General features: G+C 44.7%; 1 protein-coding gene across 2 annotated transcripts; it reads left to right on the top strand.

Annotated features, from left to right (window-relative positions):
• Positions 1 to 2,347: 2,347 nt before the first annotated feature.
• On the top strand, positions 2,348 to 12,822 carry LOC149975680 (uncharacterized). Of its 2 annotated transcripts, XM_090204226.1 has the most exons (5): positions 2,348 to 4,677; positions 5,305 to 5,479; positions 5,775 to 5,961; positions 9,611 to 9,663; positions 9,754 to 12,822. In XM_090204226.1, the coding sequence occupies exons 3-5, from the start codon at positions 5,888 to 5,890 to the stop codon at positions 12,405 to 12,407; spliced, it is 2,781 nt and encodes a 926-aa protein (XP_090060352.1). In that variant the 5' UTR covers positions 2,348 to 4,677; positions 5,305 to 5,479; positions 5,775 to 5,887; the 3' UTR covers positions 12,408 to 12,822. The 2 variants fall into 2 exon arrangements, with proteins under 2 accessions (XP_090060352.1, XP_090060353.1); XM_090204227.1 differs by lacking the exons at positions 2,348 to 4,677; positions 5,305 to 5,479; positions 5,775 to 5,961 and adding an exon at positions 9,262 to 9,519.
• Positions 12,823 to 14,387: the final 1,565 nt, after the last annotated feature.

Raw genomic sequence — 14,387 nt, 5'->3', positions numbered from 1 at the left:
ATCGTTTAGTACCTTGAGCGTGGCTGAGGTGCACCTGTGACCAGCTCGGAAACCGGATTGCACAGCGGAGAAGGTAGGGCGGGATTCAAAATGATCAGTGATCTCTTTATTAACTTGGCTTTCGAAGTCTTTAGAAAGGCAGGGCTGGATGGATATAGATCTATAACAGTTTGGGTCTAGAGTGTCATCCCCTTTGAAGAGCGGGATGACCGCGGCAGCTTTCCAGTCTTTAGGGATCTCGGACGACACGAAAGAGAGGTTGAACAGACTGGTAATAGGGGTTGCAACAAGGGCGGCAGATAATTTTAGAGGGTCCAGATTGTCTAGGCCAGCTGATTTGTACGGGTCCAGGTTTTGCAGCGCTTTCAGAACATCTGCTATCTGGATTTGGGTGAAGGAAAAGCTGGGGAGGCTTGGGCAAGTAGCTGTGGCAAGTAGCTGTGTAACTCTGCAGTTGTTGCCATCCTGTACCTATCCCGCAGGTGTGATCTTCAGATGTGCCGATCCTGTGCAGGTGTTGTTACACGTGGTCGGTCACTGCAAGGATGATCAGTTGTCTGTCCTGTCTCCCTGTAGTGCGGTCTTAGGCGTCTCACAGTAGGGACATGGCAATTTATCACCCTGGCCCAAACTGCAGTCCTCATGCCTCCTTGCAGCATGCCTAAGGCACGTTCACCCAGATGACCAGGGACCCTGGGCATGGTGTTTTTCAGAGTCAGTAGAAAGGCCTCTTTTAGTGTCCTAAGTTTTCATAAATGTGACCTTATTTGCCTACCGTCTGTAAGCTGTTAGTGTATTAACGACCGTTCAACAGGTGCATGTTCATTAATTGTTTATGGTTCTGTCACGACTTCCGCCGAAGTTGGCTCCCCTGCCTGTTCGGGCGGTGCTCGGCGGTCATTGTCACCATCCTACTAGCCGCTACCGATCCCTTTTTCGTTTGTCTGTTGGTTTTGTCTTATTAGTTTCACCTGTGTGTATTTTAGTTTAATTAGCTTCCCTATATGTAGTAGTTTGTCCCGCCCTTGTTTTGTGCGGGATTGTTTTTTGTTACTCTGTTGGATGTGGTTTTCATGTGTGTATTCTCCGGACTGTTTGGGCTGGTCTGTTCTATGCGCCCTGTATGTTGTCGTGACCGTTTTTTGTCCGGAGAATAAATCACCATATACTGAATCCTGCTCTCTGCGCCTGATTCACCGCTCCTAGTATCCCGTGACAGGTTCATTGAACAAGCATGTGTTTAAACCCTTTACAATGAAGATCTGTGAAGTTATTTGGATTTTTACAAATTATCTTTGAAAGACAGGGTCCTGAAAAAGGGACGTTTCTTTTTTTGCTGAGTTTATTACATGTGAGGTTATAGTCCTGCCGTCAGTGTCCATATTTCAGTTACTATTCCATTTAACCCATACACTTAAATGAGGAATATTCTGTTTATTCATGGATAAAGGGATACTCATGAGCGGGATATTAAAAGTGCATGTAAAGAGCTCATCCCGAGTAAAGACCTTATGTGGGATATGAGCTACAATCCAGACTGCTGTGCTAATGTTAACATGGTCAATGTCCAGTGGGGAAATGTCAGACCTTATTCATACAGTATGTTCATACTTTAGATGTAGTAATATGTAGGCATCAAATTGTATTAGTCAATTGCACCGAATGCAACAGGTCCTTACAGTGAAAATGCTTACTTACAAGCCCCTAAGAAACAATGCAGTTTAAAAACAAATATGACTAAGAATAAGAAATAAAAGTAACAAGAATTTAAAGAGCAGCAGTAAAATAACAATAGCGAGACTATATACAGGGGGATACAGAGCCAATGTGCAGGTGCACCGTTTAGTTGAGGTAATATGTAGGTGGAGTTATTAAAGTGACTATGCATAGATGATAACCACAGAGAGTAGCAGCAGTGTAAAGGGGGGATGCAAATAGTCTGATTAGCCGTTTAACTAGATGCTCAGGAGTCTTATGGCTTGGGGGTAGAAGCTGTTTAGAAGCCTCTTGGACCTAGACTTGGTTCTCCGGTACCGCTTGCCGTGCGGTAGCAGAGAAAACAGTCTATGACTAGGGTGTCTGGAGTCTTTGACAATTTTTAGGGCCTTCCTCTGACACGGCCTAGGACAGAGGTCCTGGCATGGCAGGAAGCTTGGCCCCAGTGATGTACTAGGCCGTTCGCGCTACCCTCTGTAGTGCCTTGCGGTCGGAGGCTGAGCAGTTACCATACCGGGCAGAGATGCAACCAGCCAGGATACTCTCGATGCTGCAGCTGTAGAACCTTTAGAGAATATGAAGACCCATGCCAAATCTATTCAGTCTCCTGAGGGGGAATAGGTTTTGTCGTGCCCGCTTCACAACTGTCTTGGTGTGCTTGGACCATGTTGGTGATGTGTTGTTGGTGATGTGGACACCAAGGAACTTGAAGCTCTCAACCTGCTCCACTACAGCCCCGTCGATGAGAATGGGGGAATGCTCGGTCCTCTCTTTCCTGTAGTCCACCATCAACTCCTTTGTCTTGATCACGTTGAGGGAATGGTTGTTGTCCTTGCACCACACTGCCAGGTCTCTGACCTCCTCCCTATAGGCTGTCTCGTTGTTGTCGGTGGTCAGGCCTACCACTGTTGTGTCGTCGACAAACTGAATGATGGTGTTGGAGTCGTGCCTGGCCGTGAGTGAACAGGGAGTACAGGAGGGGACTGAGCACGCACCCCTGAGGGGCCCCTGTGTTGAGGATCAGTGTGGCGGATGTGTTATTTCCTACCCTTACCACCTGGGGGTGGCCCGTCAGGAAGTCCAGGATCCAGTTGCAGAGGGAGGTGTTTAGGCCCAGGGTCCTTAGCTTATTGATGAGCTTTGAGGGCACTATGATGTTGAATGCTGAGCTCTAGTCAAAGAATAGCAAAGAATATTAGTGTAGAGTGCAACAAAATTGCATCATCTGTGGATCTGTTAGTGCGGTATGCAAATTGGAGTGGGTCTAGGGTTTTTGGCATAATGGTGTTGATGTGAGCCTTTCAAAGCACTTCATAGCTACAGACGTGAGTGCTACGGGTCGGTAGTCATTTAGGCAGGTTACCTTAGTCCCTGTGCTCAAGAACACTATGGTGGTCTGCTTAAAACATGTTGGTATTACAGACTCGGACTGGGAGAGTTTGAAAATGTCAGTGAAGACACTTGCCAGTTGGTCAGCACCTGCTCGCAGTACACGTCCTGGTAATCCGTCAAGCCCTGCGGTCTTGTGAATGTTGACCTCTTTAAAGGTCTTACTCACATCGGCTGCGGAGAGCGTGATCACACAGTCTTCCTGATCAGCTTTTGCTCCCTTGCATGTTTCAGTGTTATTTGCCTCGAAGCGAGCATAGAAGTAGTTTAGCTCGTCTGGTAGGCTCGTGTCACTGGGCAGCTCTCTGCTGTGCTTCCCTTTGTAGTCTGTAAAGGGTCGCAAGCCCTGCCACATCCAACGAGTGTCAGAGCCGGTGTAGTACGATCAATCTTAGTCCTGTATTGATGCTTTGCATGTTTGATGGTTCGTCAGAGGGCATAGTGGGATTTCTTATAAGCTTCCGGGTTAGCGTCCCGCTCCTTGAAAGCGGCACCTCTAGCCTTTAGCTCAGTGCAAATGTTGTCTGTAATCCATGGCTACTGGTTGGGGTATGTACGTACAGTCACTGTGGGGACGACGTCATTGATGCACTTATTGATGAAGCAAATGACTGATGTGGTGTACTCCTCAATGTCATCGGAGGAATCCCGGAATATATTCCAGTCTGTGCTAGCAAAACAGTCCTGTAGCTTAGCAGCTGCTTCATCTGACCACTTTTTTTATTGATCAAGTCACTGGTGTTTCCTGCTTAAATTACTGCTTGTAAGCAGGAATCAGGAGGATAGAATTATGGTCAGATTTGCCAAATGGAGGGTGAGGGAGAGCTTTGTATGCGTCTCTGTGTGTGGAGTAAAGGTGGTCCAGAGTTTTTTTCCCCTCTGGTTGCACATTTAACATGCTGATAAAAATTTGGTAAGATGTATTTAAGTTTCCATACATTCAAGTCCCAGGCTACTAGGAGCACCGTCTCCCGGTGAGCGGTTTCCTGTTTGCTTATGGCAGAATACAGTTCATTCAATGCGGTCTTAGTGCCAGCCTCAGTCTGTGGTGGTATGTAGACAGCTACAAAAAATACAGATGAAAACTCTCTAGGTAGATAGTGTGGTCTACAGCTTATCATGAGATATTCTACCTTAGGCTGGCAATAGCTCAAGACTTCCTTAGATATCGTGCACCAGCTGTTATTTACAAAAATACATAGTCCACCGCCCCTTCTCTTACCAGATGCCGCTGTTCTATCCTGGAGGATAGCCAGCTGCATGTTGATAATGTCGTCAATCAGCCACGACTCTGTGAAGCATAAGATGTTACAGTTTTGAATTAATCTTCCGCGTAGGTCATGTATTTTATTTTCCAATGATTTCACGTTTGCTAGCAGAATGGAAGGATGTGGGGATTTATTCGATGGCCTACTAATTCTCAGAAGGCAGTCCAGCCCTTGGCCCCTTTTTCTCCACCTTCTCTTCAAACAAATCACGGGGATCTGGGCCTGTTCCTGGGAAAGCAGTATGTCATTCACGTCGAGATTGTCGGATTCGTAAAAAAAAAATAAAGGATTCTGCCAGTACGTGGTGAGTAATTGCAGTTCTGATGCCCAGAAGTTATTTTTGGTCATAAGAGATGGTAGCGGCAACATTATGTACAAAAGAAGTAAAATAATAAGTTCCAAACAACTCAAACGAACAAAAAACACAATTGGTTGGGAATATGTCAATTAACTCAAATATTCTCTACACACAACAGAATGTCTTTGAACATGTACATTTTTCTAAACCAACTAAATCAAATCAAATCAAATCAAATGTATTTATATAGCCCTTCGTACATCAGCTGATATCTCAAAGTGCTGTACAGAAACCCAGCCTAAAACCCCAAACAGCAAGCAATGCAGGTGTAGAAGCACGGTGGCTAGGAAAAACTCCCTAGAAAGGCCAAAACCTAGGAAGAAACCTAGAGAGGAACCAGGCTATGTGGGGTGGCCAGTCCTCTACTGTTGCTGAAATCATTCACTAACTGCATATTATGAGAATTCTGACCTTCAATTGATCTATTCATTGGAGGGATAACCTGTTATCCTACAGCTAAAAGTGTTTGTTATACACAAATGAATTAAGTAAAAAAAAACAGCATTTGAATAGTTCCTATGACTTCAAATTCTGGCATTTTACTATGTTGAACTTTTTGTCTTTGTTTCCAAGGTAAATTATAGATATATTCTCCACACTTCATTAAAAGGAACCTGCTCCTATGTCCCAGCAACAAAAGGAACGTGCTCGCATGCCTCTTCAGCAGAAGCAACCGTCCACAATGCCTCGGCAGAAGCAACCAGCCACAATGCCTCAGCAAGTGTGACGACTGGCGCAAATACCTTAGGTGAAGCAACCGGCTCGCGTGCCTCTGCATTAGAAGCAACCAGCCACAATGACTCGCCAGATGCAACCGTCCAAAAATTCCATCAGAAATCACCTGCTTGACTCGCATTACAAATACCTGGACAGCAAGATTTAAACCAGCTTGGTTAAAACTACACCTTGGCATCACATCTTTGTATTATTAGCCTGTCATGTTCAGTCATATAACCAGACTATACATACAGACAGTTAATGTACTGGCACATGCCTATTTTGATATCTATTTCCCATACTTTTGTCTTTCTCTTTGTCGCTAGCTCTCTCTCTCGTTTTCTCTCCCTCTCTCTCTCACACTCTCACACAGACAGACAGACAGCAGTGGGTCTGTACCAGTCAGAGGTGAAGGGGTGACATCCTGCTCTTCATCAACATGGGGAGTGGTGACTATGAAGTGCTCAAGGACCGGCTAGGTCAGGAGCTTTGGCCCCAGAATTCGTTGAAAAGGTGAGATCAGGCAAGCAGCTACTGGACCTGAAAAGAGCGACTCACCAAAACCTCTATTATATTGGCTATTTGATTCAGATCTTAAGATAATGTCCCTAATCCACTATTTGGAACAAGTTATTTTGAATCAACTCTTTAATTGCAGCTTGAATTGAATTTGTAAATTGATTCATTGGAGTCAGATGTGTTGCACTGCTTTGTGATCTGAGAAAACCCTTACCAAATGCGGGAGAAAAGGAAATGCCCATCAACAAAATTCATATATGTGTATTGAACTACTTTTGACATTGGTCTCGTCCAAAAAAAAACTGATTTTAGTTTTAGTTTCGGTTGCAGAACGTTTTGCTACGCTGTGCCCTACTGAACATAACTATGATTTATTTGTCTCAGTTCCTGTTTGTGCTGGTGAACAGGCTGAAGTCCAATGAAAAATGTCTGGGCATTTACGACAGCGAGTCAGCCATGAAATGGCTCATGCCCGAGGGAGAGATCTCCACTCACTCATAAGAGGCGATCTCAAGGTCTGAGGTGAAAACAAACCTGAGTTCAAATACTATTGGTTTTCTTTCAAATGCCTTTGAGGGATGATTGAGCCTGCCCGGAGTGACAGATAAACTCTCAATTATGAGCAGCTAAAAAAGTATTTGAAAGAAACAAATTCATTTTGAACCCATGTCTATGGAGCAGTATACGTTTAAGTGGCTTTGATAATATATAGAAAGCAGCAGTGAATTATACTGAGTTGTCTCTATATAATCTATCTACATTGCTTCTCAAATACTTTTTTCTTAATTTTAGGAGGTGAAGCAGGCACTAGTACCCGATCCTAAAACTGAGTTGTAAAACAAACAAATAAATGAATGTAAATAATAATTGTCTGTTTTGGAGTCCGTATTGATTTCTGCCTGAATCTGATGTAGGCTATGTGTGTGCTCTGGTGGGCATGGTGTGTCTTTATGTGAGGACTGCCATCTGCGAGTTGACAACAGCTCAGTGGCTACTCACCACTGAGATTTTGGATCTGATGGTTACAATCGCAACTGACTGACCTCAGTAGACTAATAGGGCCTGGAGGGTCTAACAGAGAAATAAGAATTGGAATCTGTCTTCAGAAAAAACAACAGTTGAGGATTCCAAATGCAATCGCAAAGAAACAAGAAATACAATAGAATGTGATGCAGTATAATACAATATATATCTGTGTATTTTCATGCAAATGCTACATTTAAGTGCAGACCTGTATTCAAAAACATGTGTATTTCAGTATCTGAGTTATAATATCTGGGTTATAATACAAATTGTACTATTTGACAGTATTTCAAATACTTATTTAATACATTGGAGTGTAAAATAGTGTGTGATTTTGAGTTTTTCAAACACTTTCCAAGTGTATTTCCAAATACATAACATTTAACTACTTATCTTTTCAAATAAAAGATCAGAATACTTACTTTGAATGTATGTGAAATTAATTGAAATATTTTAAATAGTATTTGAACCCGGTCTGATTTAAGTGACATACATTTGCCTTCCAGTTACAGTAGGCCAGCCTACAGCAGTGGAAGAGGGGAGTTTACTAGACATTAAGGGCCGTACAATAAAGTACAGAATGGTTGGAGCACTCGGGGTGAATATAAAAGACCAGAAAAAAGAACAGATTGTCTGCCTGCTGTGCTGAAAGAAACAGGAGAAGAAAAGGAGATTGGAATTTTCAAGGCACAGACATTGAATCAAGTATAATTATCAGAGATGGATTGCAAGCGGAAACATCAGTCGGAATAGGGAAAACACTTTGGCAGATTTAAGGGGGCTGGAGATATATGCATAGCTATCTAAACAGTGTCATTCGTGTTTATGTGTTTGTGGATGTGTACTGCAATCAAAGTTGAGACAACATTGGAAAAATAGCTTCCACAAAGGAGGGTAGACGGTCAGAGGATGGGTTGTTGTCTTGTATTATTTCATCCATATGAGGGAGACATTTTATGGAGATAGTGGGCACCTCAGAGCTGATCACTATTGTCAAGTCGGTGACAATTGTTGGTCACCGCCTTTCAAAGTGTTTTGCGTTCTGGGGATAAAACATTTCCCACGTGAGTCTGTCGATATGTCGACTGCATGAACTTTACAAAAATCTGCAGAATTTCCAAGTTTCTGCAATTGCTCTTCACCAACTTCATCCTGCAGCCATCACCTGTCATGTGGGATCTCCATTGTCACCCAATCATTATTGTTTTTGTTTAACCCAAGTGAAAAAGAACATGACTGAAACAGGAACCAATTTGCTGCAGTTAAGGTGTAGCCTTAACTGATGTGATTGAGGCTCTCTCTCATTTATTGATTGTATAATGTAACATAAATTATTTCAGTTTGTGAGTGGGTGTTGGAGACATGTTTTTTTGACATTATAAAGGAAACCTTTTATAAACAATGGCAACACTGCCATGGTGATCTGAGCCTTGCTGTTGGAAAACAACTTTACTATCCGAATTTCGGTTGTAGCAGATGCACCTCTCCTGACTTAACTTCTTGACTTTGGTCTACAGTCAGTTGCTTTAGCCTTACCACTCAAACGAGCCCTACTATATGTTTGCCTCTGAAAAATTAAAGCATATGTGTGTGCAGTGTTTGCATAATGTGAGTGTTTAATTGGCGTCTGTCTGAATTCAGAATTTGTCCAAGATGTGGCACTATGTGCAACTGAAACATGTTAACCATCTACTGTTGCTATGCTGAATGAAACACACGGTTTAAAAGAAGGCATGTGTAAAATAATGGTGCCTAACTGCTCATTTAGCCTCTAATCTTCAAATGAACCAAGTGAATTTTGTACAAGCAATAATTTAAACCGATCAATGAAGTGCCAAGACAAAATGTGTTTCCTACATTAGAGCAGGGGTGTCAAACTCATTCCATGGAGGGCCTAGTGTCTGTAGGTTTTTGTTTAAGACCTAGACAACTACCGTAGGTGAGGGGAGTAATTAGTGGCCTTAATTCAGCAATCAAGTACAAGGAAGGAGCAAAAACCCACAGACACTTGGCCCTCCGTGTAATGAGTTTGAAGCGTGCTTTAGAGTAAGGGCTGTCAAACCTGTCAGGAATTCAATTAGAGAATCAACCACACCTGAGTAAATGTCTGAATTCCAAATCAACCCCTAGCCCCTACACCTACCACTTAGTCACTTATGGGTATTTTAAACGATTAGATAGGTTATAGCAATATGGTAATTGCATCACCTTGCCTTCTGATAGGCTGGATGCAATTGTTGCCATATTGCTTATTCAATCATTTCTGATGCACAGAAGTGTTTAGGCCAGGGTGTAGGATTTAGGGGTCAATTTGGAATTAGGAATCAAATGTAGATCAGGGGCTAACAGCTGTCCTTAATTAGCCAATGCCATTAGAAGGGTCTGGGATTTGTTTAAAAGGAGCAACCAAAAAAGCCTGCCAGATACATCATAAGGAATATTATGCTAGGGCTTATACCAGCCATTATTTCTGATTACTGGGGAGCTTTTGAGGCGCAAAATGGCCGTGATGATTGGAATCGCTTTCAGGTAGGTTTTTAAAGTATTGCTCTAGTTTTTTTCCCTTGTACGTCAGGTGTTACAGGTAGCTTTGTTTATAACAGACTTTCTTTTTTTAAAGAGTTTCTTGGCTTTGTTGCCTGCTAATTGGCGGGATAACCTGTTCTACATCAAGTGAGTTTCTACACATGAATTTCAAGTAATAGTTGTGGTACCAATAACTTCAAAGGCTGGCATTTTACTTTTTTTCTTTATCTAACCTAGGTGATGGGTATCCTGCACCAGGTTCTGATGCAGCATGGCTCTATACAGGCCCACTTAGGTCTAAAGGATATGGTAATTACAACTCTCCAACAGCTCAATTGCAAGCGCAGCTGACCGAAGAGCAACAGAAACATCTGGGAGCCATCCTGCAAAAGCAACTGGCCCCCATGCCCCAGGCACCTCAGAAAATGTGGTATCCAACTCAAATGCCCCAGCAGGAAAAGCAACCGGCCGCCATGACCCAACAGCAGACGCTATCGGCCTTTTATCCTAAGCAGCTTCAATCAATGTTGTATCCAGCTCAAATGCCCCAGAAGCAACCAGTTACTGAACTTCAGCTTCAGAAGGAACAGGCCTCCATACCCCAGCTACCTCAGCAAGTGTGGTATCCAGTTCAAATTCCTCAGCAGCAAAAGCAACCAGCTACTGGTCCTCAGCAGCAGACGGAACTGACCACCATGTCCCAGAAGCAACCGGCTCCAATGCCTATACCGCAGAAACAACCAACAGCTATGCCCCAGAAAGCATGGTATCCAGCTCAAATGCAGCAGAAGCAACCGGCCACCATGCACCAGCAAGTGTGGCATCCAGCTCAATTGCCCCAGCAGCAAAAGCAACTGGCTACTGAACCTCAGCAGCAGAAGGAACCGGCCTCCATAACCCAGCAACCTCAGCAAGTGTTGCATCCAGCTCAAATGCTGCTGAAGCAACTGACTGCCATGCCCCAGCAAGTGTGGTATCCAGCTAAGCCCCAGAAGCAACTGGCCGCTGATCCTCAGGAGCAGATTGAACTGACCGCCATGCCCCAGCAACCATGGTATCCAGCTCAAAAGCCCCAGCTGCAGAAGCAACCGGCTACTGAACCTCAGCAGCAGAAGGAACCGGCCTCCATAACCCAGCAACCTCAGCAAGTGTTGCATCCAGCTCAAATGCTGCTGAAGCAACTGACTGCCATGCCCCAGCAAGTGTGGCATCCAGCTCAAATGCCCCAGAAGCAACAAACCGCTGAACCTCAGTGGCATCCAGCCAAATTTCCCCAGGAGCAACCAGTCCCTATGCGTCACCTGCAGAAGGAACTGACCGCCATTCCACCACTGAGGCAATCCGCTCAAATTCCCCAGCAGCATAAGCAACCGGCTGCCAAGCATCAGCAATTGTGGCAACTGGCCCCCATTCCCCAGCAGCCTCATGACGTGTGGTATCCAGCTAAAATGGTCCAGAAGCAACAAGCAGCTGCAACTCGGCGGCAGAAGGAACTGACCACCATGCCTCAAGAGTGGCATCCAGCTCAAATTCCCCAGCAGCAGAAGCAACCAGCCCTAATGCTTTTACCGCAGAAGGAACTGACCGCCATACACCAGCAACCTCAGCAAGTGTGGTATCCAGCTCAAATGCCCCAGAACCAACCAACCACTGAACCCCAGCAGCAGAAGCAACCGGCTGCTGAACCTCAGCAGCAGAAGGAACCGGCCACCATGCCCCAGCAACCATGGTATCCAGCTCAAAAGCCCCAGCTGCAGAAGCAACCGGCCGCTGAACCTCAGCAGCAAATTGAACCGACCGCCATTCCTCAGCAAGTGTGGCATCCAGTGCACATTCCCCAGCAGCAACAGGAACTGGCCACCATACCCCAGCAAGTGAGGTATCCAGCTCAAATGCCCCAGAAGCATCTGGCCTTCATGCCTCTACCACAGAAGCAACCGACCACCATGCCCCAGCAAGAGTGGCATCCAGCTCAAATGCCCCAGCAGCAGAAACAACTGGCCACCATGCTGCAGAAGCAACCAGCCCCAATGCCTCAACCGCAGAAGCAACAGGCCACCATGCCCCCGCAAGTATGGCATCCAGCTCAAATGCCTCAGCAGCAAAAGCAACCAGCTACTGAACCTCAGCAGCAAATTGAACCGACCGCCATTCCCCAGCCACCTCAGCAATTGTGGCATCCAGATCAATTTCTCCAGGAGCAGAAGCAACCAGCCACTATGCATCCATTGACCGCCATTCCATCACAACTGTGGCAATCCGCTCAAATGCCCCAGCAGCATAAGCAACCGGCTGCCGTGCTTCAGCAAGTGTGGCATCGGGCACAGAAGCAACCGGCCCCTATGCCCCAGCAGCCTCAAGACGTGTGGTATCCAGCTAAAATGGTCCAGAAGCAACAAGTCGCTGCACTGACCGCCATGCCGCAGACACATCAGCAAGTGTGGCATCCAGCTGAATTTCCCCAGCAGCAGGAGCAACCGACCGCCGTACCCCAGCAAGTGAGGTATCCAGCTCAAATGCCCCAGCAGCGGAAGCAACACACTGCCATGCCACAGCACCAACTGACCCCCATGCCTCAGCAATTATGGCATGTAGCTCAAATGCCCCAGAAGCAACTGGCCCCAATGTCTCAGCAGAAGCACTACGAAAGCACTGAAGATGGTGCCTCTAGTAGCACTCAGGCCAGCATCGTTGAACAGTCGGGTGTCATCCCAATCTATTCCTACAGTTCCAAATCGCACTACGAGAATGGCAGAACTGTCTTCTCCCAAACCCGCTACACTCCTAGGGAGGCTATCCCTGTTGACAGTGGAAGTGCGCCCAAGGACAGTTTTGTTGGTACTGGTGCACCAAGTGTATATCCATCACTAGTGAAGGATTCTGCAAGCTAATGGTTCACTTTAACCTGCTCTGATCTTTGCTCTCTGAATTTGAAGTCCTTTGTACTAACCATATTTAACAGGAAAATGTAATGGATTCATCCTCTAGAAGCTAATGGTGAGAATTGTTTTTGACATTGGTTACTTAACATTCTGTGTTGCTGACACTGCATTTCTTTCTGCTTTTGTTTTGACCAGGAAGTTGCTGGTGCTCTTGCTACGCTAGAGTGAGGGAGTACATGAACCATTTTACTTTCAAAAATGACTTGTCTCTTTGAAATAATGGTTCTCGTGTCCATTGCTTTCTAATTGAGAACAGGTGGTGTTCAGTCTGTAGTAAAAATGACTGTTCAGTTAATTCTTTGGTTTTCTAATCTTTTACCTTTGCTACTGATTGTTCAAAATAAAAGCTTGGGTCTACATAAGAGCATTTGTCAAGGGGTGAGTTGTCAGACATTCTTCATATGTTCATACTTAGATGTAGGCATGCATTGTATAGAATGAGACGGTCTTCAACCTAGGTCTAAGTTGTTGGTCAGTAAGATGACATAGGGAATGTTTTTATATGGTCAGACCATGGCTCATTTAGCTACTTAAATTGAGTGACTTTTTGGTTTCAAGCATTTGGCCTTATACTATAGCCCATACCAGAAATGGCAAAGAGTCAAATCAGTTTAGGAGTGTCTGTTCCATATCTAGCTGATGGCTCAAATGTTATTTTAGATGCGTCAACCCCTGTTGGCACATCTACCTCCATACTTCTGTTTGTATGGGTTACCTGTCTTACAATTGTGGGGTCATAGAGGGAAATGTAACTATGTTCGGGAGTCAATTTCCCATAATTGTCAGTTTGTGGGCCAAACCGTTCTGAAGCTATAGATGTTTTTGAGACTGCATTTTTGGGGTGTCTAACCAACACCACTGTAGCTCGGCCCCTGTCCACCGCAGATGCGTAAGGGCGACAGGCGGATGCAGTGTATTGAGACGCAGCCCATTCAATGTTCTAGCTTCAACTGGATTTTGATGGGCCTTTCACTTTGACTGCCTCAATACTCTTGCCCTGTAGCCCATTCCTCCTTGTCCATTTCTTGTACCACAGACTCCTATGGAATGGATTCGGTGTATTTGATTTTTACGATGCCTGGAACGGTTTAACCGATCAATTAACAAATATATTCTGTACAGACTGTCTTCAAACATGCACAGTTTTCTTAACCAATTATTAATCTAACTGCGTAGTATGAGAATTCAGCTCTTAAATGGATCCATTAAGTTCCAAAGAGGAAGCTGGTAGGCACTAGCATGACTGTTTAGCTAGCATAAGATGTCACCCAGGTCTTTGGGACAACTTGACATTTGCCTGTTGTAGTTGACTGTTTGGCCAGACTCATGAACGAAATTGTATATGCATTGAATTTTCTACAAGAAGTTATACTTAGCTGTTGGACCATCTCTTGTCTAGCGTACGTCAACAGACAACTTCATTTAATTTGTCACAGTATGGAATTTTTGGACACTCTCGTGTGTGTGTGCAGCCTTTTTGCACAACACATTTCTACCGGACCACTGAGGTTGCACCTGCAAAAGGCCCTGGCAGGAACTTCATTAGCCTGCATTAAAAGGTGCACTTGATTAAGCTCACCCAATGCAATGGCTAGTTAGATTTCACTCTACAAAACCATTGGATTGGTCCACTATCCTCTAGACCCAAATCGCTACAGACATATCTATCCTACCCTGCCATCTAAGGTCTTCGAAAGCCAAGTCAACAAACAGATTACCGACCATATCGAATCCCACCGTACCTTCTCCGCTATGCAATCTGGTTTCAGAGCTGGTCATGGTGCACCTCAGCCATGTTCACTACTAGCTGTAGTTTGTTTCCTATTCTCTTCCAGGTTTCACAGGCATCTGTGTTAACTGACTAGGATAAAAAACATTTAATATTCCTTGGATTTGTTGCCTGTTAATTGGAGAGATGACCTGCTATCC

Source organism: Oncorhynchus mykiss, chromosome 17 (assembly GCF_057628025.1).
Source record: "Oncorhynchus mykiss isolate SJ-2025 chromosome 17, ASM5762802v1, whole genome shotgun sequence".
NCBI classification, from domain to species: domain Eukaryota; kingdom Metazoa; phylum Chordata; class Actinopteri; order Salmoniformes; family Salmonidae; genus Oncorhynchus; species Oncorhynchus mykiss.
The sequence above is the reverse complement of the archived record's forward strand: the minus strand, read 5'-3'. Positions and strand labels throughout refer to the sequence as shown.